The 23,636-nt window shown below is 45.5% G+C and overlaps 2 protein-coding genes across 2 annotated transcripts; one reads left to right on the forward strand and one right to left on the reverse strand.

The window, feature by feature from the left end:
• Positions 1 to 763: 763 nt before the first annotated feature.
• Positions 764 to 3,375, reverse strand: LOC139354657 (uncharacterized). Its single transcript, XM_070998902.1, has 3 exons — positions 2,564 to 3,375; positions 2,196 to 2,345; positions 764 to 898 (listed from the first exon to the last, which is right to left on the reverse strand). Exons 1-3 carry the CDS (start codon positions 3,095 to 3,097, stop codon positions 764 to 766), a joined length of 819 nt encoding a protein of 272 aa, XP_070855003.1. The 5' UTR covers positions 3,098 to 3,375.
• A 5,619-nt stretch (positions 3,376 to 8,994) lies between these two features.
• LOC139354658 (uncharacterized) lies at positions 8,995 to 17,778 on the forward strand. Its single transcript, XM_070998903.1, has 5 exons — positions 8,995 to 9,030; positions 10,883 to 10,973; positions 14,228 to 15,334; positions 15,401 to 17,491; positions 17,555 to 17,778. Exons 1-5 carry the CDS (start codon positions 8,995 to 8,997, stop codon positions 17,776 to 17,778), a joined length of 3,549 nt encoding a protein of 1,182 aa, XP_070855004.1.
• Positions 17,779 to 23,636: the final 5,858 nt, after the last annotated feature.

Raw genomic sequence — 23,636 nt, forward strand, 5'->3', positions numbered from 1 at the left:
CTTGAGTCGGTCTATAGACAATTTAATGCATTGAGTGCCGGTGTTTATGGTGAAGTATTTGGATCGCTTGGGCTGGAACTCCAAATCTTAAGATCCACGATGCAGAGGCTACCGTGTTGGCGTGATTGTCCTTGATAGCGATGGCTTCCGGCCAACGTGTATATCGGTCAATGCGTTAACTGCTGCAGCGGCCAACGGAGGTATCTGGAAATCTTCGGTTTTTCGCAAGGGAAACAGTGTTTTACAAATGGAGAAATCTCCTTATGCATTGAAGGCCATACGAAGCTTTGCTTTATAAGCTTTACCGTTGATCCAACTCCACTATGAGAAACGTTGTGTAGTTTGCTGATGACGTTCTTTCTTAGAGGCTCTGGAACAAAATGTCACACTCTGGAAGTAGATAGATCGCAAATTATCGAATTGTTAGAGTTGGGAAAGCTGATTGACTTTAACTGCAATGCTGTGAAGTTGACGTTCAGTAGCCGTTTAAGTTCTTCGCAACTTGCTGGTGCGATGCTGAGTTGGTTGTAGTCGTTAGTTTCGCTTTTTATGGTTGAGATGCGGAAAAGTGTGTCAGTGGTAGTGTTTTCAATTTCAGCCACATGAAATAGTGAATTGTCAAAGTAGCCGTGGGGACGTTTTTTCTGGATTTTGCGAAAATGCTTATACCAAAAGGTTTATGATCTGTGCGAATATCAAACGTTCTTCCTTCAAGCATGTAGCTCTCGATCATATGTGCTATACTTGCGTTAATCAGTTAATCTTACACTGAAAAATCCCATTGGTTGGAACTGGCCGCCAACGACTCGATGTAGTACTGATCCAACTGCGAAATCGCTTGCATCTCTGTAGAGAGACTATGGCGCTGATGGTGGTGGGTGTACAAGTAATGTAGCCTCTGCAAGAGTTCGTTTACATTTATCGAAATCATTGGTGGTGGCGGCAGCCCAAGTGATTGGAGTTGAATCATTCTTCGTATTACCAGGGATTAGTTGGTTAAGCGGTGTCTGATGTTGAATTGCATTTGGCAAGAATCGCCTGTTGAAGTGCATCATTGCCAAGAACCTGCGTAGTTCCTTTGCGACTTTGACGCGCGGGAAACGCTGATGCTGATCAGATACTGGAACTCACTTTTTGCTGCTTGAAGTTTTTCTGGAGTAAGTCTTCTGGGCCTAGCGAATGGTGGAGAGACTTTGGTTTCAATGCAGTGTGTAACGTTGGCGGTTGATGCTTGAGGAGGATATTTATACCCGTTACTCGTAGAGTAAGAGATTCGTCGGAAAGTATGTAACAGGCAGAAGGAAGCGTTTCCGACCCCACAAAGTATATATATTCTTGATCAGGATCACTAGCCGAGTCGATCTAGCCATGTCCGTCTGTCCGTCTGTCCGTATGAACGCTGAGATCTCGGAAACTATAAGAGCTACAATACTGGCGTTAGGAATGCAGATTCCTGAGATTCCTGCGCAGCGCAAGTTTGTTTCAGAAATGTGACACGCCCACTCTAACGCCCACAAACCGCCCAAAATTGTGGCTCTTACAGTTTTGATGCTAGAATAAAAATTTTAACTGAAATCTATTGTTCTCGTCGATACCTATCGATTGATCCAAAAAAAATTTGGCACGCCCACTCTAACGCCCATAATGCTTAAACCTGTCTACCGCCGGTAGGTGGCGCATTTCAATCTCGCTTTGCTGCTTGCATATCTCCATTTCCCTTTGGTCCCATTAGCTGAGTAACGAGTATCTGATAGTCGAGGTACTCGACTATAGCGTTCTTCCTTGTTTTTTAATATTCCTTTTTTACCTACACGTATATACAATAAGTACAAGCAAGAAGAGTAGGGGGCCGTGACTGCGCGGTATCACCGCAAGGTATTGTTTTGCGCAATGGTAGCCACCTAGGCTGTAGCTTCTCTCCTTCCCTTTCTCTCGCGACGCAGCGTTCGCAGTACCTTCGCTGCGTAGGCTGCCGTCGCTTCCCAAACAACAAAAGTTTCTGGCCGAACTCTTGCCCCGCCGATCCCCTTCAGCATTTGACGATCATAGCCGAGGCGGCGACAGACAAACAGGACGTGCGGACGTGAGGACGCTCATCAACAATCCCACTGCCGCACTCTGGGAAACCGTCCTCCGTGTCGTGGCCGAAGCGCTTAAGGAAGCTAGAAGTCTACCTGGCCGTGCTTCCTATTTACCCATGGCTCTATGCTGGGGATGAGCTGGTGCGTCCAGCGTCCCTTGCTGAAGTTGTCCCAGGCTGCCTGCCATTTGTCGACGCTATGGATCCTGGTTTTCCTCTTCACCTCGGCCTTGGTTCTGTGTTCGCCTGCTAGATCCGCTCGTACCTACTTGGCCTCCCGCATCGGTTCACATAGGGGAACTTGGCCCGCAATGACAAGCGCTGCGTCGTCCGAGATCGTCGTTAAGGCACTCGCTATTCTGACGGCACACAGGTGGTACGTCGAGTTGACCCCTCGCATGTAGCTGCTAACAGCCGTGGCATCGGCCCACATTGGAGCAGCGTACAACAACTGCGACTTGACAACGGTCGCGAGGACCCTACGTCGGTCCTGCTGCGATAGGAGAGGCGGGTGTCCAACATGACTCCCAGGTACCTTATAGCACGCTGAGATGATATCGTTGTCCCTTCGATCTGGATATGCGCCGACTGCACTGCTTTCCTGCTTGATATCAGCACCGCTTCTGTTTTGTGTGAGGCCAGCTCCAGGCCCGCCACTGAAAGCCACTCCTCCACTGCTCGAATCGCGCAGTTTGCAGCTGCTTCCACGGCAGCAACTTCCTTGGCCACCACAACCAGCGCGACAACATCTGCAAAGCCAACTTTATCGGTGCTGCTTGTCATTGTGAGCTTTAGACCTTCGTCATACATCGTGTTCACCTCGTATGTCCTGCGACCCAAAGAGGTTTCTAGGACCAGCTCCCCTTTGCTGAGGTAGCGTGCACTACATTCAGCAGGTATTCCGGTATGTTGAAGGACCGTAGTGCCTCCAGTGTCCTCCGCCAATCGGCTGAGTAGAATGCGTCCCGTATGTCCAGGATGACCATTAGACAGTACTTCTTCGTCCCACCTTTCCATCTGGTACCAGCGATGGCTTTAGCCGCAATGTTGGTGACCCTTTCTATCGCGTTCAGTGGGGATTTCTCTTTCCGGAAACCTTATTGGTTGAAAGAGAGTCCACCGGCACCCTCCATAGCAGCGTTAAGTCTCGTTGCTATGACCCTTTCGAAGACCTTGCCTAAATTGTCCAGCAGGCAGATGGGTCTATAAGATGAGGCTTCTCCTGCTGGTTTCCCTGGCTTTTACAGGAGAAGGGGCTTTTGGCGTTTCCACCTGTCGGGAAAGGTCCCTCCCAGCAGGCACGTGTTGTAGAGCGATGCGCATCCGGGTGGAGGGATAGCAGGGTCCTCACTGCACTGTTCGGTACCAAATCCGGCCTAGGTGCCTTCCTGTTCTTCAAGTTTCTTGCCACAAATAATAGTTCCGTCTCCGTGAGCGAACATATCGGTCTCCCAACTTGTCGCGTCCATCGGGGGATGGAATGGGAGCGACCTTCTGGAAACAGCACTTGGACGATACCTTCCAGGACCGCCGGGTCAGTGGGTGACCTATTGCCGACATTTACACGTTTGACCACCTCTTTATAGGCTCTTCCTTATGGGTCGTTTTCCATCTCGTTGCAGAGCTTGAGGTAGCTTTCCCTCTTGCTGTCCCTTATCGCCACTTTAAGTGCCTTCTTTGCACTCCTGAAGCTCGAGTTGCAGGCTGAGAGGCTTACAGTGCCTTTCGCCCTTTGGACCAACCTCCTGGCATGAATACAGGTCCTGCAAAGGTCTGAGGCCTAAAGGTGTCCTGGCGGTAGGCTTTCCTTGGCCCGGTCGTCGGCTGACTTTGGCACGGTGGACCGCCAACTGTCAGCAGAATGGCTTCATGGTCGCTGGCCGTGAACACCTGTGCAACACGTGTGCTACGGACTACGGTACTGTTCGCGAACGATAGGTCGATGATTGAAACGGTCCCAGATCTGTTGAAGGTGTGCTGGGAGCCCTCGTTCAAAAGGACGATGCCCAGCGACGCAATAGCTTAAAGGATGGTGCGTCTTCTGGCGTTGGTATAAGGGAGCCCCATTCCTCGGCCCAGGCATTAAAGCCGCCTCCGATCTCCACGTTGCTCCGTCCTCTCAGGTCGCTGCTCAGCTCGTCGATGATCTTGCTAAAGGTCGTCAGTGATAGACTGGGGGCCACGTAGCAGCTGTAGAGCCATGTGCCGCCTACGTTCGCTCAGACGAACCCCTATGCTGCCATCGAATCCCGCATGAGTGCCGCTTTGCCTGTGCGATCCGTGACCCAATCGTTACTTCTTTCCACTCTGTAGGGCTCGCCACCTCAGAACCCAGTTCGCGCACCGTCTGCTTCAGGAGGTCCTGCGCGGCCCTGCAGCGGTTCAGGTTTAGCTGGATCAACTGCATATCGGTCGAGCCGCCGATTGGGCGAGCTTTCCGCCCCTTTTAAATGCCTCTACAACTCCATCGGTCCCCTTTTCCCTCGGATGGCGTGCAGATCTTGCCACCACTGATCTGCCCACGAAAGGGTTTTCAGCCTCCTCCATCTCAAGCTTCCCGGCTTGCTCTAGGGAGGCTCCCGCGCTGGTCACAGATTTCCCCTTGACGTACGTTGGGGGATATACCGCCCCTTTTCGGTCCCCAGTGCCCCTTTTGATAGGCACCGGCGCGGCGGAGGGGTTGGAATTTAGCCCGATCCTTGGCCTTCTGCCCTTTGCCGTCCCTGTATCCAGGTGCCTGCATTTGCGGAATTTCAAATATTAAAAAATTCAGACAGAGTGCGTGTGCGCGTGAGAGAGGCTTTCGTTGTGAAAGGTAACGACCGTCGCTTCACTGACTTTAAACGAGTAAACTTCAGAGCACTCCCAACTATGCAACCGCCTGCCTGTAAGTCTGCCCCGTATCTCCTGGTGATGATGAGTTAAGCTGTGTGATGTCGCAGTAGTTTGGAGAACTTGCAGTCAATGTTATATGTCTTGATCTCGGCAACTGATTGTTGGCTAAATATGCCGCAACATGATAGGCGTGTTTCGACATCAACTAACTTCGAGTTTTTAAAATCAAGAAGGGGGTTAAAGTGCTGCAAGAAATCTAAACCAATGTTTGAGATTTTCTTATCGGCTGTGTAAAGTAGTTTCTTAGGCTGGGATGCGGCTCAGTCTGGCCAGAATCCAATTTACAGAAAAATGTATAAAGGATGGGACATGGATTGGAGATAACTGGTAGGCGGGCGCTAGGTGGAAGTTATCCGCCCCATTTAATCGATCAATAAGACTGAGAAAAATGTTTATTTGGATACAATAAGGTAAATAAAGGCCCCGCGGGTCACTCTTCAGGTACGCCTATTGGGTCTGACTCGTGGCAAGAGCCACAAGTGACCGGAAAGGGGCAAAATATCTCTTGGAGGGGGTTCTTTATGTCGCACAAGCCCGACATTTTGTGCTGTGGCCTGGGTTACGATCTAGCCGGCACGCCTGATCTCACTTAGCATTCGCCGAGGGGGTCACACGTGCTCTTTTGGCCAAACTTGACGGAGTCCCCACTTTACCGCCGGCAGACACTGGTGGAGCAGGGGCGCCGGCAAGTGGTAAGCGACCCCGGACACGAGACTTATTCGGGGGTCAGCCTAAAATGACGGTATTTTCCGGTCGGCTTGTCCGACCCCGGGCCAAGATAGACATGAAACATTTTATTATAAATTTTAAGTCAACAATTCAGGTTTTATTCAAGAGTTTTCTTCATATTCCTCGTTTTAGTATCTCTGCTGTAATATTGCCTTTTGCAAGTTTCTTACATATTTTTCTCGTAGCTTAATTTCTAGATCTAGCACTTGAACACATAATTCTAGGGGCGTCTGTAACCTACCCTAACCTTGTAACACCGCATCGACATCGGAAAACCTTCCAAACACGTGGTTGATGGCCGGCTTGGAAGTTTTCGTGGCCACTCGGTGCGGGTCTTGCATCTCATTCACCCATCTCACTCCTCCACACACACGTCGTCGGGTGCGTGTGTTTTCTTGTCTTGCGGCGCAGATCTTCTCGCCGCTGGTCCTGGACCGGGAGATCTACACCGTCCCTGTCCTCGTCCTGCTGCTGCTGCTCCTGCCGGGCCAGCGTCAAAAGACCGTTGGTTTGTCTTGTTCTTGTTGTACTCCTCGTTGCTCCTCGAAAGGTCTTTTGTCGCCACTCGCCTGGGCCAGCGTCAAAACGACCGCTGCCTCTCTTCACTTTTGTTCGTCCGTGTCAATCGACCACTCGCAAATCACTGACTCCCAGTTTGTGTCCAGCTTCTTGTCTTGAAGCCGTTTTTCTCGAAACTTCCATGATCTTATCTTCCTCTCGCTCGCACTTGAGCGGGCCCCTGGCGTGTGCCAGATTTCGGGGGATGATTTCGCTGGCGTGCGAATCCCCGTGTATGTCGCGATCCTATTGTCCTCTCCCTCACTCCTGTGGCTGGAGTTGGCGCGTGCCAGTTTTTCGTGGTGAGCTCTCGCGCTTTGTGTGTGTGTGAGGTGAGCTTTGGCTCGCTAGCGGTGGGTGTTCCGCTTGACTATCGTGTGTGGCTGTTCGTGCCTAATCTTAACCTACGATTAATACTGAACTTATCTACTAATACGATTAATACTAAACTTATCTACTCATACTTCTATTTGTGAGGAGCCGTACGGTTCCTTACATTCCCCTCCTACTTCGGGGGGCGTTGCGAAATGGTGATCTCGTCCCGCTTATTGATGTGGACCCGGAATTCCACTTCCCCTGCTCGGAAGAGGAACTTCCGGTCCACACGACGTCCGCTGCGTTCCTGCGGTGAGATGTGGTCCACAAGGGATCGCGGCAGGCGGTTCCCCTCCACCCTGTTGCGCCAATGTGGTGGAGGGACAATCCGCTCCACGCCCTCCAGTGTTGATTGGCGGGAGCGGTCGTCGCTGCGCAACGCCGCTGCGTCCTGCACCAGTGCGGCTTCTGCTTGGTCCTGCGTGGGTACCGGGCGTCTGTCTCCATCCAATCCATCTCTTCCGCCCAGCTCGCGAAAATGGGTGGATGGGGGCCTTCGACTTCATCGTCCGGCTCTGTGGCTGTAACCTTGGTGTTAGACTGCTCGACTGCCACCAGGGTTGGCATCTCCTCATCGGCGTCGCCTCTTGTAGGTTCGAGGAACGCCTCCAGCCAGGCTCGGCTGGCTCGCCGCAGTTGCCTACGGCTGACTTGCTGCGCTGATGGGTGTAGGGTGTAGGGTGTAGGGTGTAGGTGTAGGGTGTACCCACGGTTGCTCCTCACCACCGTCTCTCTCGGTGTATCTCGCGATAGAGCTCCTCCCGGACCCGGGTCTTAAGTGGGCTTTCGGGTAATGGTCCGATGATGTCCAAATTGATGTGGTCGAATCTTTGTGTAGGAAGCGTTAACTGCTGCAGCGGCCAGCGGACGTTTCTGGAAATCTTCGATTTTTGGAAAGGGATACAGTGTTTTTCAAATTGCTACCAGCGAAGACTCTTGTTCGTACCCAAAGATACTCAACATGACCACACCCGACAAATCAAGCAGAAGCCAGGTTGGGAACAGTACCAGGAACTCAGTAGCACTCACTGCAGATGCGAATTGCTGATCAGCTTTTTATATGTCGCAATAACTCACCTTCTCACCGACTCAACGGCACACTGACCCGCCAATGCAGTCAGCACATGTTGCAGTGTCAGTACCAGGCGCTCAGTAGCACCCACTGCATAGGAGAATTGCTGATCAGCATATTATATGTCTCACCAACTCACTGTCTCACCGACTCAATGGCACACTGACCCGCCAATGCAGTCAGCACATGTTGCAGTGTCAGCCGATCCAACTACACAAACTGCTACCATAATCATAATTCATTGACCTACTTTAGAATGTAGCTTATTTCACTAATCATTACACTAAACTTCCGTGTTCCAAGTATTACATAAGCATGTATCAAATGAAGAATAAATCAGTTATCAACACACCTCATAGCTCCGAGGTTCTACTTCCTACATCTGGGAATAGGGCTCGTAATACACTATCTCAACTAGCAGCTTACCAAGTTAGCTCACTCTCAGCGCAGCTCCAGCATCGCCTGTGGTCCGGCATCGCCGTAACCATCGTTACCATTGCCGCGACGCGATCGTCCTGCCATCAAAGCGTCCCCGTGCCCAGTGCTCATTACCCCCTTGTCCCGCGGTGTGACCCAGAAGTGTCTACTTCGGTTAGGCACAAACATTGGTGACCCCGACGTGATCCTTTACCAATAAAGGATCACACTCAAGCAATCCCGTTCCCACCAAAGACTGAACCTCTGACTGGTGAGAAGACCCGTTAAGTTCACCACATCCACCCGCCCTGGAAACCTTAGCTCATCCAGCTTCACAGGATACGTTTCTTCATCCAGCGTCACAGGATCGTCAGCTTAATCCAGCTTCACTGCCTACGCTTCGTCTTCCAGCGTCACAGGATCGTCAGCTTTATCCAGTGTCACTGGATCGTCAGCTTCATCCAGCTTCACAGGATACGCTTCTTCTTCCAGCGTCACAGGAACTCAGCATAATCCAGCTTCACAGGACTCACAGATTCATCCAGCTTCACAGGATACGTTTCTTCTTCCAGCGTCACAGGAATGTGAGCTTCATCCAGCTTCACAGGATGCTCAGCTTCATCCAGCTTCACAAGATTCTTTGTTTCCAAGACACACAATATGTCTACTTCATTCATAGAGGAAACAAGTCACACAAGAATCGATTTACACAATCGATTACTAGACACCCAAAACGAGCTGCAAGGGAAAATCCAACAGCTCATTAAGAATTATGGCAAGGATTCTGCCTACCGACGCCATCGAGACGGCTATTATTCCGGTAAGCTAAATCAGTTAAATGATCTCTGGCAGTAGTTTTACGACCTAGATGAAGATGTCCAGCAAGCGGCATTACCCACTGGAAGTGAGTACTCTTCACGATAATTAGCACTTGCGGAGCTGGTCGAAAAATATCAGAATATCTTTCTGGACAACATGCCGACTGGAAGCGGGCTTCCGAAGGCCCCCAGACGAACTTCGGCCAACATCAAGCTCACAACAAAAGATCAAGTCAAAGGAGATTCCGCAATAGACACGTTGATCCGACAGTTGCAGCGAAGATGCAACGAATTTGAGTCATCATTAACATTAGACTCGAACGCCCCAACCGTCACCCAAGCCCTACAAAGGCACCCGGATCTCCATTGGGCGTTACTGAGGCAAGCCTACGACGAATTGGACAGCACACCTGGGGCCGCAGCTCTGGCAGAAGCAGAGCTAGCCCAATTCCACACATTATACGAGGAATACGAAATAAACCTGCTACGAGAAAACGACGCGCCAATGAGCCTAATCTTGGCACTTCCGCCAATTAGCATTCCGGAGTTCAACGGTGAGTATCTAGAGTGGCCTCGGTTCCATGATCTCTTTCTGGAATTGGTACATAATAAACCATACTCGGCCAGTCAAAAACTACATATTCTACAGAGTTCGCTTCGTGGTGAAGCGAGGAACGTTTTGACAGACACAGTCTTCTCACAGGGTGGCTATGACGACACCTGGTTGCGTTTGAAGGCCAGGTATCAGAACGGAAAAAAACTAGTATTCGCCGCCATTGCAAAAATTATTGACCATAATCCTATAGACGGCTCCTCGCGCCAACTAAGGGCCTTACATGACACTATGAAAAACTCAATGAGTACTCTTAAAAACTTCGATGTCAGCACAAAATCCTGGGCTTCAATCCTGTACGACAACCCTAGAGGATATACTCTCCTCGCGACCGCCAAGGTATCATTACAAGGGGCAACGGATTACCTACAAACATGTCGCGCTGTAATAGATGGTGGATCACAGGTGAATCTTATCTCAAGGAGGATGGCAGATCTGCTATCTCTTAAGGAAATGCCACTGATTGAAATATCTGGAATCGGAGGAAAAAATCAACAGCAATCAGATCAAAACTAAAGCTCTCATCATGTACATCAGGGTTTGAAACACTATTAGAGGTATTTATTATGCCCACAGTCATTACAGACCAACCGTCAGTATCGATTGCAACCGATCTTAATATTCCCGAGGGACTGCCGTTAGCAGATCCTGACTTTCGGCAACCAGGACCCATTGACCTGACCTTAGGGGTTGAAGTATTGTCTCGTCTAATAACCGGTGAACTTCTTGAACTATGACCTAATAGACCGTTGGCCCAAGGCACAAGGCTTGGTTATGTAATCACAGGTTTTCTCGATAAAGAAACCTCATCTGATACGGAAATCAACCCTATTCTGGTAGAGGACAGAGGTGATTTTGCAGGACCGAACGCTGCTTATGAGCCAACAAAAAATCAAAATCCGATGAATAATAATCAATTTGATATAGAAGAAAGCAAACGGCAAAATGAGTCTTCACTCGATGATGAAGGGATTCATTTAACGAACGTAGCATTGTTGGATCAGAAAATAAAAGAGCCTGAAGATATATGTCGGCAATCAAGAACTAGCGGCACTGACTCGTCCGATCGAGAATCAACCGATACATATAATGGTTCATTGCAGCTGACTAAACTTTATACGGCAAAAGAAAAACCAATTAATATAGAACCGACTTCTCATCAGTTTAAAACCTACAATGCTGACTTTTGTTCAACATTTCTAAACTTAACCAAGAAATATCTTAGTTTTCTTGCAGAAGGTCCACATACCATAGACGTGCCAAATGATCAAGTTCTACGTGGGCACTATTTCAGTCCCCACGGTTATGTCAATTTTATCGCAAAGGGGAGTGTTAAGCAGCATCAAGAAGATGTGACGGACCTGAAGCACAAACACGAACCGCCGCAGTTGAAGGAAAGATCCTCCTCGGTCAATGGTTTGTTAGGTGCTTTCTATACAATTCGGCCAAGGGCTGACCGACATCACGCCTTAATTGAGGGTACCCCTCAATGGGGGGGAGAATGTTCATACCCAAAGATACTCAACATGACCACACCCAACAAATCAAGCAGAAGCCAAGTTGGTAACTGTACCAGGCGCTCAATAGCACTCACTGCAGATAAGAATTGCTGATCAGCATATTATATGTCGCACTAACACACCGTCTCATCCACTCAACGGCACACTGACCCGCCAATGCAGTCAGAACCTTTTGAAGTGTCAGCCGAGCCAACTACGCATCCCCTGACCTACTTTAAAATATAGCTTGTTTCACTAAACATTACACTAATCTTCCGTGTTCCAAGTAGTATATAAGCAGGTATCAAATGAAGAATAAATTAGTTATCCACACCTCATAACTCCGCGGCTCTACTTCCAACCTCTGGGAATAGGGCTCGTAATACACTATCTCAACTAGCAGCTAACCACGTTAGCTCACCCTCAGCGCAGCTCCAGCAACGCCTTTGGTCCGGCACAGCAGTAACCATAGTTGCCATTGCTGCGACGCAATCGTCCTGCCATCAAAGCGTCCCCGTGCCAGCTACAAGTGCTCATTACCCCCTTGTCTCGCGGTCTGACCCAGAAGTGTCTACATCGGTTAGGCACAAACAACTCTTATTTTATTGTTTAAATTGTAATAACGGATGGAAGATTGCAAACCCAGTAAGTGATGCGCTTTCTGTGCGTCAGATAAAATCGGGGAATGCGATGAATTATGTGAAATTAAAAGAGCAGTTCATTTAGTACGGTATTAGAAGACTAATGAAAGTAAAGTTGTTATCCATTAAATCGATGCTTCCACAAGATTGAACAAAGCCGTTTTGGGTGCGTGCGAGATTAGCAGCAATATCAACAATTACCATAAGATATGCAAAGCATTGCGTATGGGTATAAAAAGAAGAGACAACGCTATAGTCGATTACATCGACTATCAAATACCCGTTACTCAGCGAGGAGGAGTGCGACGGAGATATGTACCAAAGCGACTGTTCAAAATGGCACACCATGCAATGGCGCTACATAGCTTCGATTTCTTTATTTGCATATAACTTTTTAATGGATAGTCCGATTTCAACAATTTTTAACATCAAAATGTATATTGACATGACACCCTTCTGAAATAAACTGGCGCTGTCCAAGAACAAGATTGAACACAAGATTGAACAAAGCCGTTTTGGGTGCGAGCGAGATTAGCAGCAATATCAACAATTACCATAAGATATGCAAAGCATTGCGTATGGGTATAAAAAGAAGAGAAGACGCTATAGTCGATGCTATCGACTATCAAATACCCGTTACTCAGCGAGGAGGAGTGCGATGGAGATATGTACCAAAGTGACTGTTCGAAATGGCACACCCTGCAATGGCGCAACATAGCTTCGATTTCTTTATTTGCATATAACTTTTTAATGGATAGTCCGATTTCAACAATTTTTAACATCAAAATGTATATTGATAATCAAAAGAAAATTGCATCTACACTTTTACTTATTCTGCAAACACGTGGGCGCTAGTGTGGACATGACACTCGTAAAGTATAATGGTGTATTGTATTCGGGGAAAAGTGTGTTACAGGTACAAGGAAGCGTATCCGACTCCGTAACGTATATATATTCTTGATCAGGACCACTAGCCGAGTCGATGTCCGTCTGTTCGTTTGAGCGCTCTGATCTCGGAAACTACATGAGCTACAGAGTTGGAATTTGAGACTAAGATTCCTTATCGTCGTACGCAGCGCTAGTTTGTTAAGCGATTATCCCACGCCCACTCTAATGTCCACAAATCGCCAAAACTGTGGTGCCCACAGTTTTCATGCCAGGAAAAAGAAGTTTTAACTGAAATGTATTGGCCTTGAACGGGTGTTTCTGTCGATTAGGAGAAGCCAGACAGCTGTTTTCTGGCGACTCTGAGAAGCAGTGGACAACAGCAGTTTTAAAAGCGAATGTTAGATTTCTGCTGCTAATGTTAGCAGCACGACACTACGAAGAAGACATAAGGAGGAGCTGGTCGCGTTTATAACCGAGCTTTCATATTTCCGATTTGTAAATCAAAGTTAACAATAAGTCAAAGATTGAAAGTATACAAATGAATACAACTGGTGATGTTCAACAAATTTCTGAGTTTTTATTTACAAAGTGTGTGAAAGACCCCCAGAGTAGACTTCTGCTCAACTTTGACGATCGGGTGCGAATCGTCACAACATTTTGGTGGCCCATGAGGGGAACATACACTCATAACTTCATCAGCTTCCAATATTTGTAAACATACTTCAATCTTTGTGCTTACTTGTTTGCAAATCTATTATTAATTTAAACCAGCAAAGTTACTCAACCTTTGCCACGTACATCGCCATAACGGAGCCTCGAATAACGGAGGAATCAAGAAGTCGAGGAGAATAGCGGATTCAACCCATGCCTATTGCCATCTCATGCGACACACTAGTCTAGTGAAGTTTGCCGTCCCCTTCCTTCAAAGCTTGATCGCAACACGAGCGGAACGTCTGAAACAGGTGAGTGTGTTTGTGAGAGTATTTGTGCGTGGTATTTCAAAGCAGAGTGCAATAGGAAAACATTAAAATGGGTAAAAATGAAAGTAATGGTAGTGATTTGGCACAACAGAGCTCGGCACCTTTGGCTGTGGTCGAGCCTTTTGGAGACATGTACGCAATGCAGATGGACTTATTTTCCAGGTTGACCCAACTAATTATAAATGCTAAAAAGGACAGTCAAATAAAGAAAACTAAATCCTTCTATGAGTTTCGCCTCAATAAGCTCAACGAGCTTTCAAAACAATTTTACACAAATCATCAAGCGCTCATTTTACAGCAATGTCTACGATCGCATTCATATTTTGCGGATGCTGTTGAAGACAATTTTGAGCAAGCATACAGCCACATTTATTGTTCTTTCGCCGATGAATACGAAACCAAGTTTCCAGTCCCAATACAGGTATCAGGTGATCAATCCATAAACAACACCCTTGTGCCCATTCCTGTTTCCACAATTCAGCTGCCCAAATTGCCCGTACCCCACTTTTCAGGAAATTTTGTGGATTGGCCATCTTTTTATGACAGCTTTACGCAGCTAATACTTGAAAATCAATCTCTTTCAAACATTCAAAAATTTCATTTCTTGAAGCAAGCACTACGGCACGGGCGAGACCAGGGTATACATCATATGGCATTAACAGAAACCAACTATGCAGTGGCATGGAACCTTGTGGTAAAACGATACAACAACCCTCGACTGCAGTTCATGTACAATATGAATGCACTGTACGGAATCGAGCCACTGTCCAAGCAGATCGCGGTGGACCTTAGGAATTTGTTAAACTTGGCAAATGTATGTATTAGTGAATTCCGACGACTACACATTGCCATTGATTCCTGTGATCATTGGTTGGTACATCACTTACTCACAAAGCTGCCTATCAGCACAACACAGGCCTGGGAACATTCCCTGGGCAACAACGTGGAAATCCCCACCTTCACAAAGCTGGAGGTGTTTCTTCACAATCGATTGGTCAGCATCGACCTAATCGAGAGTAGGAAACCAGCCGTTCCAGTTAGATCATCTATACAATCGACCAACCATCGCCAGACAACCAGACCATCGGGAAACTCCACTGTTAGGGGACACAGCTTCCACAGTACTCTTGAGTCTGGATCCATCAGGTGCTCGCTCTGCCAACAGAATCACGTTCTAAGACGGTGCCCGGACTTCCTTGCCAAGGATTGTTTCGCGCGAAAGGTTATAGTCGACCGCTCGAAGGCATGCATCAATTGCCTTAGTGCTTCCCATTCTCTCAGTCAATGCAGCAGCAACCGAAACTGCTCGCAATGTGGTCAACGGCACCACACTTTGTTACATTTCCCGAATGCTCAACAAAGTCCTTCATTGACTCCTGGAGTATCCCGACAGCATACTTCAGACTCTGGTCGGAGCGCAGACGCGGTACAAAATGCAGCATCAACGCAACTCTTCAGCGCAGTTGCCTCCCATCTGAACTCAACGACCCTTCTTGCTACTGCACTGGTTCGGATCGTAAATAACTCCACTGGGCAGTCAGCTTTAGTTCGAGCTCTCATCGACCATGGCTCGGAAGGCACCCTCATCTCGGAAAACATCGTTCAAGCGCTTAGACTCAAACGGCATCCTGTTCGAGCTGAGATCACCGGAATTGGTAATACGTCGCATAATCAGTGCAGGCACAGCACCGACTTCACTATAATCTCATGTTCAGGATCGGATTTTAATGCCTACGTATCCTCAGCCTTCATCCTTCGGTCACTAACAGGTCATTTACCAAAACAAAATGTAAACATTAAGTCCTGTAAACATCTCCAAGGGTTATCCTTTGCAGATCCTAATTTCATCAAGTCGGGTCGCATTGACCTACTTATCGGTGTCGACATTATCCCGCAATTAATGCTTCCGGACATACGCAAAGGGACGGTTGCAGAACCAATTGCACAAAACACACAGCTGGGCTGGATAGTTTTTGGACCAGCTGAAGCAGCCCAGACGACATCAATCTCCATTCGTTGTAATTTGGCAAACCTAAACAACATGGTACAAAGGTTTTTCGAATTGGATCAGGTCTCCACAACACGACAACTCAACGCAGAGGAAAAATGGTGTGAAGACCATTTTCAACAAACTCATATCCGTCAGCCGAATGGGAAATATCTAGTTCGTTTGCCTTTAAAAACGTTGTTTGACCCCACACAGGTGATCGGCCGGTCAAGACAAATCGCATTAAACCGTTTCCACGCCCTGGAAAGGAATCTTAATCATCGGCCAGATTTCAGTCAACAGTATGCCAGCACTATTCAAGAGTACTTTGATCTAAAGCAGATAAAAGAGGTAAAAGGTAGTGAGGAAGAACACACTAGGTTTAACGCTCAAAGGCAACTCTCAATCTCTGCGTGCACCGTTCCACATCATGCGGTGATCAAAGACGACAGTTTAACTACAAAGATGCGCGTCGTATACGACGCTTCGCGCAAAACGTCTAACGGGAGGTCTTTGAATGATATTTTATGCACGGGTCCTGCCCTACAAAACGATCTTGGAGGAGTTATACTCAACTGGCGTCTCCATCGGTATGTCTTCGTGGCCGATATAACGAAAATGTATCGCTGCATAGATATGCATGAAGAAGATGCCCAGTATCAGCGAATTTTCTGGCGCGATGAAAAGGGACTCATCAAGGAATATTTTTTGACTACAGTAACGTTTGGCACTGCCTCGGCACCCTTCACAGCGATTCGAGTCATACATCAGATTGCGTCCGACGAGCGCGAACGCTATCCTCTGGCCGAGCATGTCCTTAAAAAAGAAATCTATGTGGACGATGTTCAAACAGGACACGAGACCATCGACGGAGCTCTAAAAATTCGCAATGATGTCATCGCAGCTCTGCAATCAGCAGGCATGGAGCTCAAGAAGTGGGCATCCAACCATCCAGATATCTTAGAAAGCATCCCAACTACAGATCTCTCTAACAGTAGCATTTTTGAGATAGACAATAAGGACTCCATTAAAACTTTAGGGTTGTATTGGCATCCAAACAAAGATGGTTTTGGTTTTAATCTTAAGTTTTCTCTCAATCCTATATTCACCAAACGTTCTATACTATCCACAGTAGCACGCTTATTCGATCCGTTGGGATACCTGGCACCAGTGATCATCGCTGCGAAAATCCTGTTGAGGGAAGTTTGGAGTTTTCGTATCGAGCGCAAGGATAAGCCCCCCGCATCATTAGATTGGGACGACCCATTGCCAGATCAACTCGCCGAGCGGTGGCGACAGCTCATTCAAGAGCTCCCCGACATTGAAGAGATACACATCCCTCGGTGGTTAGGCTTCGATTTAAGGCATGTCTCGACGTTGCAACTACACATGTTTTGTGATGGATCATCCATGGCGTATGCAGCATGCGCTTATCTTCGAGCTAGTTGTACGGATGGTTCCGTGCAGGTTAACTTATTAGCCGCCCGCAGTCGAGTCACACCTGTTAAGCCGCTAACAATTCCGAGAGTTGAGTTATCCGGAGCCCTGCTGTGTACACATTTAGCCTATTGGATTGTCAATCAACTTCAAGCATCACATCACACCATATCCGTACACTACTGGTCGGATGCAATGATAGTGCTGTATTGGATCAGCGGTGACCCTAGGCGTTGGAAGACATTTGTGTCGAATAGAATTGGAGCAATCCTGGAGGCAAGCTCGCCATCGCAGTGGAGACATGTTCTTACGCAAGAAAACCCAGCAGATTGTGCTACACGCGGACTCACCCCTTCCCAGCTGAAACACCACACGCTTTGGTGGAACGGACCACATTGGCTGCATCTTTCAGAGGAGTATTGGCCAGTCAATCCAGTTCAGTCTCCAAAATCAGAACTTATTTCAGGAGAGCAATCCTTAAAGCACATCGGAGCCCACATTTGTATAGAAGTGCAACCATTTATCGAATCATATTTCTCCTATAATAAACTCTTATTCGTTACAGCCTACGTCAAACGATTCATTTATAATACTCGTCAAAAAAAGCGGATAGACTCACCGGCCCTATTCAGGTATCTGAATTTCAACAGGTTTTGTTCGCACTGGTGCGGATGGTTCAACAAGAAGTCTATTCGGAAGAATTATCAAGACTACGATCCAACAAATTTCTATCCAAACACAACAAACTCAGCCAGCTATCACCGTTTCTCGACGATGAGGGGCTCATGAGAGTTAAAGGCAGACTTAAGAATGCTTTGCAGCTCTCCTTGTCTCAACGCACACCAATAATCCTTCCAAAGGCCCACCACTTGACGATTTTGGTTATAAGGAACGCTCATCACAACACCTTACATGGCGGTGTGCAACTAACTTTATATACAATTCATCAATTTTTTTAGGCAGTAAAAAGGATTATGCGACAGTGCGTAAAGCATACATTGCAGTTTTCATTTGCTTAGCGAGCAAAGCGATTCATTTGGAAGCAGTCACGGGAATGTCGGCACAGCATTTTCTGTGGGCGCTGCAGCGCTTTATCGGACGTAGGGGTTTTTGTCAACATCTATACAGCGACTGTGGAACCAACTTTATCTCATCCGACAAGTCTCTAAAGCTGTGGACCAATGAATTCTATAAAGGAATTGAAGAGACAGTAGTTCCTGAACTTACTCGTCGAAACATTCAGTGGCATTTCAATCCTCCACATAGTCCAAACTTTGGAGGACTCTGGGAATCCAACGTAAGAGCTGTTAAAACCCATCTTTATCGATCGTTTAATGGGATTCGAATGACGTACGAGCAGCTGCCTACCATTCTTGTCCAGATAGAAGCGTGCTTGAACTCTCGGCCATTATGCCCCTTAACGTCTGATTTAGATGATTTGCACGCTCTCACCCCTGCACATTTTTTAATCGGTGATTCGATGATGTCACTCCCTGAGCCAAGCCCTAAGGATTCTTCATTAAACACAGAGTTCCTGAATGGTCAAAGGATGTTTCGCCTCTTTTGGAGAAAATGGAGTGCAGATTGGCTATCTCATCTGCAGGCGCGCCCCAAGTGGCGCCACGAAACTGACAATCTTCAGCGTAACGACATGATCATCATCAAGGATGATCGAACTGGTCCTTCTGACTGGAAATTAGGGCGAATCATCGACTTACATCCTGGGGCCGATGGGCTCGTTCGAGTAGCTAAAATTAAGACCTCAACGGGTATTTACAAGAGGTCTGTGTCAAAGATTTGTCGTTTGCCCTTGCCAAGATTTACTGAAGAGTCTAGCCCAAGTACACAACCCATGCACCTTTGAATATACCCGCATTCACTCCATAACACACTTCAACCTTTTCAGAGTTAAGCATGGTCTAAGGCTTTGAATACTGCGTCCAGTATTGGGGGCGGCATGAACGGGTGTTTCTGTCGATTAGGAGAAGCCAGACAGCTGTTTTCTGGCGACTCTGAGAAGCAGTGGACAACAGCAGTTTTAACAGCGAATGTTAGATTTCTTCTGCTAATGTTAGCAGCACGACACTACGAAGAAGACATAAGGAGGAGCTGGTCGCGTTTATAACCGAGCTTTCATATTTCCGAATTTGTAAATCAAAGTTAGCAATAAGTCAAAGATTAAAAGTATACAAATGAATACAACTGGTAAAGTTCAACAAATTTCTGAGTTTTTATTTACAAAGTGTGTGAAAGACCCCCAGAGTAGACTTCTGCTCAACTTTGACAATCGGGTGCGAATCGTCACAACAGGCCTCGTCAGTACTTATTTATTTATTTATTTATTTTATTTATTTCGCCAACAGTTGGTACCTTAACTGGCTATTTGTCTATTACTAAACTAAATACAAGGTAAGGGTTTTCTTAATTAGTTCTCTGGGGGAGCATGGGTCCAGCCGCATGTGAGATGAAATCGATTTAGCGTCGCTTGTGACCGCTCTCTCGCTTTCGCAGTCTCTTCGCGCTCTTATACTTTTGTGTTTTTGTGTGTCTACATTTTTATTGTTTGATCCCAGTGTCAAATTAAGTGAGGTATTTATAATTCTTTTGATTCTTTGGTTTTATAAACAACTTTTTTTCTTAAATTTAAATACTTAAAAATGGCTCTTTTTTGTTCCAAGAAAGATTGTCAGTTTGGATCGACACCTAATGATGTTTTTATTTACTGTCGTCTCTGCAATACAGTCATTCATCCAAAATGTACTGGACTTGTTGGCAGAGTAAAAGATTTTATTGATCTGCGTGTTGGTTTCTCGTGGACTTGTGCCTCTTGCGTTGAAATAGACCGTGATTTGGATGGCTATGTTGCGCTGACCAATAATCGTTTTATGAAACTTTTTGATAAGCTTTTGAGCGTAGTTGCTGATTTTAAAGAGTTTAAGGCGGACCTTGATAATAAAAACATGTCAGTAGGGTCACCTAAACGCAAAAAGACCGCTCCTTTAAAATCTGCTCCCGTAAAGGCATCAGTTCCAAATATTTTTACCCGATCGGTATCGGCAGCTATGTCGGCATCTACTGGGTCTGGGGGACCTAAAGTTTCTCTGACAGCAGTACCCATAGGTACCAAAAGCTCTGGATGAGTCCCTGTTTCTGCTAGTCAGCCTAAGGGGTCAAACCCTATGCAGCTTTCTGTGCCTACTGGTGAAGTTAGCTCTATAGGAGTCCCTAGTCTTGATAATCAGACGAACGATGTTCAGATTGCTAATGGTGGAAGAAAGAGCCTCTCGGTTGTTCCATATAGGAAGCAATTATTTGTGTCTCGTTTAACACCTGAAACCACATCTGCAGATGTTTTGGAATTTATACAACAGGAATTCCCATCTCAAAACATCACAGTGGAGAAGTTTAAATTTCCATATGTTCGTATGATATCTTCATTTAAAATATCTGCTCCTCCGGAAGAATTTAATGTACTAAATTCTAAAAGTTTTTGGCTTAATGATGAATTGGTCATTAAAGAATTTGTTCCAAACAGACGGAGAACTAATAATAGGCCTTCCACGACTGTACCTGCGCCAAAAAACTGAGCAGTTTATTTTTGGCCTATCAAAATGTTAGGGGACTCAATATGAAGCTACCTAAGCTTTATGCTGACTCCTCTGCCTTTTCTGAAGACATTCTGGCCTTTACTGAGACTTGGCTGAAACCGGAGATATCAGACTCCGAAGTTCTGTCCAAAAATTTTAATACGTATAGAACTGATCGCTCTCCTCGTAGGGGGGGTGGGGTGCTGGTTGCCGTTACCTCTACTTTATCATCGGAGAGAATATACTTTCTTAATCCCAATGACATAGAATTCGTTGGTGTTAAAGTTTCTTTGAAATCTTTTTCTATTTATGTAACTTGTTCTTATATTCCACCTGGATCCAACTTAACAATTTATGAGCAACATTTGTCTGCAATAAAAACTGTTTTATCTCATCTTTCCGAAAGGGATCTTTTAATTGTTTTGGGTGATTTCAAACTCCCTGACATTTCTTGGTCCCTTTCCACTGACTCACTTGTCTCTACCCCTTTATCTGACCATGACTTCGTTGACGGTCTGTTAGAATTATCATTACAGCAAGTTAGCTTTATACGTAATTCACTAAACAGACAATTAGATCTTGTATTTGTCTTAGATCCGTCTGAAGTCATTGTATCTAGAATTGACCCACTAGTTGTGCCTGAAGACCAGTATCATCCCACATTAGAACTTTCAATTTGTCTTCCCGGCGTTGATACCCTCTCTCCTTCACTTTCTCCAAATAAATGTAGATGCTTTCGTAAATGTGACTTTTGTAAACTAAACAACTTGATTTCACAATATAACTGGACAAATATATATAATTGCTTTGATATTGAAAGTGCTGCGGAACTATTTTATAGTGTCCTAAACTCTTTTTTCAGTGAATGTGTTCCTAACAGTTTTCCTCCTAAGTTAGACAGGCCACCTTGGTTTACCAATCAGTTGCAAAGACTTAGAAACCTAAAAACAAACTTCTATAAAAAGTACAAAAAGTCATCCGATTTTTCAAGATATGTGGTGGCTCGTACAAATTTTTAATGTACTTAACAGTCATTGCTATTCCATGTATTTGAACCGATGTAAATATGAATTTTCAAAGGATCCGAGGCAATTTTATAACTTTGTCAATGCTAAGCGAAAGTCTTCAGCATTGCCATCATCCGTACGATTAAACTCTATTGAGGCATCTACGGATCCCGAAATTGCAGATTTATTTGCTGAATTCTTCCAATCTACTTATAGTTCTGTTTCATGGTCTAATTCTAGCTACCCTAATCACTTAAACAGGGCAAATTGTATTTTTTCTCCTGTAATCACCGAGAGTTCTCTCTTAAGTGATTTAGAAACTATAACGCCAACCTATTCTCCGGGGCCAGATAAACTCCCTGGGTGTGTTCTTAAGTTTTGTGCCCGAACTATTTGTAAGCCCATTCTTAAACTTTTTAATTTGTCTATCTCATCATCTGTTTTTCCTACTATCTGGAAAGATTCTTTTATTATTCCACTCCACAAATAGGGTGCGAAGGTTAATGTTCAGAACTATAGAGGAATCTCCAAATTGTCTGCAATTCCTAAAACATTTGAACGCATTATTACCTCTCAGTTGCAACACTTGTGCTCCTCTTTAATATCGCCGTGTCAACATGGTTTTGTTAAGCGTAGATCGACCAACACTAACCTGCTCGAATTGACATCTTTTGTACTAGATGGATTTAACAAAAAATTGCAGACGGACGTTATATATACAGATTTTAGTAAAGCCATTGACTCTGTTAACCACTCTCTTCTTTTATTCAAATTAGATCAGCTTGGGTTTCCGAATAATCTGTTAACTTGGATTTCAAGTTATTTGAATGGTAGATCTCAGAGGGTTTTATTCAAAAACGCTGTTTCCAAGATGATCAACGTGACATCTGACATTTAGGCCCTTTGCTGTTTACTCTGTTTATAAATGATCTTCCTTCTATCGTAAATCACTCTCGTGTACTAATGTATGCTGATGATGTTAAGCTTTGTTTTTCATGTAATAATATTGAATCTGGTTTCTGCTTGCAGTCAGACATAAATAGATTCCAGGAATGGTGTCAGTACAACCTTTTGAATTTAAACTATCTTAAATGCAACGTTATGACTTTTTATAGGGGTACGCCAACGTTCATGAGTTTCTCCCTTCAAAACATGTCCTTGGACCGAATATACTCAGTAAACGATTAAGGTGTTCTCCTAGATCCTAAACTTAAATTTGACTCCCACATAACCTCTACTGTAAATAAAGCTATGAGTGTTCTTGGGTTTATAAGGCGTTGGTCTTAAGAATTTGATGATCCATACACTACCAAATTATTATTTACCTCACTTGTCCGACCTAATTTAGAATACTGTTCTTCCGTTTGGAGTCATCAGTACCAAGTGCACATTGGCCGTATAGAGTCCGTACAGAAACAATTTCTTCTTTTTGCCTTACGTGGTTTGAACTGGGATCAAAACGTCTGGTTGCCTTCTTACTCGAGTAGATTGCTATTAATTAATTTGCCTACTCTAGTAAGCCGTAGAATTATGCTTGGTACTATTTTTATGAATAATCTTATCAGAGGCGATATTGATTCTGTAGATTTGGTAAGCCGCCTAAGTTTCAATGTTCCTGTTAGACTAATGCGAAACTACCATCCTATCAACTTGCCACGATGTTCATCTAATTTTAGTCAGCATGAGCCCTTTCGCGTTCTTTCTAATAATTATAACAACCTATATCATTTAATTTGTTCCTCAACTTCTATCCCTGTACTAAAAACTAAAATCTTTGCTCATTTGCTTTAATCTTGTTGATCTATGTTTTGTCCTGTCTTTATTTGTTCTATGTACCTTCCTCGCGAACCGTATTTGCCCGAAATAAAAATGGGCCCGCGCGTAACAAGCACGTGCTTGGTGTCGTTTGGGCCACTTGTCTGTACTGCTCTTAGTGCATCAACGTTCAACAATATAATACAAGTTTGTTCCAGTAGAACAAGGCTCTACAGAGAGGCTCATTAAAAGCATAGTTAGCTCTATAGGCCGGAATAAAAAAAGTTCAAATAATCTT

Source organism: Drosophila suzukii, unplaced genomic scaffold, assembly GCF_043229965.1.
Source record: "Drosophila suzukii unplaced genomic scaffold, CBGP_Dsuzu_IsoJpt1.0 scf_12, whole genome shotgun sequence".
NCBI classification, from domain to species: domain Eukaryota; kingdom Metazoa; phylum Arthropoda; class Insecta; order Diptera; family Drosophilidae; genus Drosophila; species Drosophila suzukii.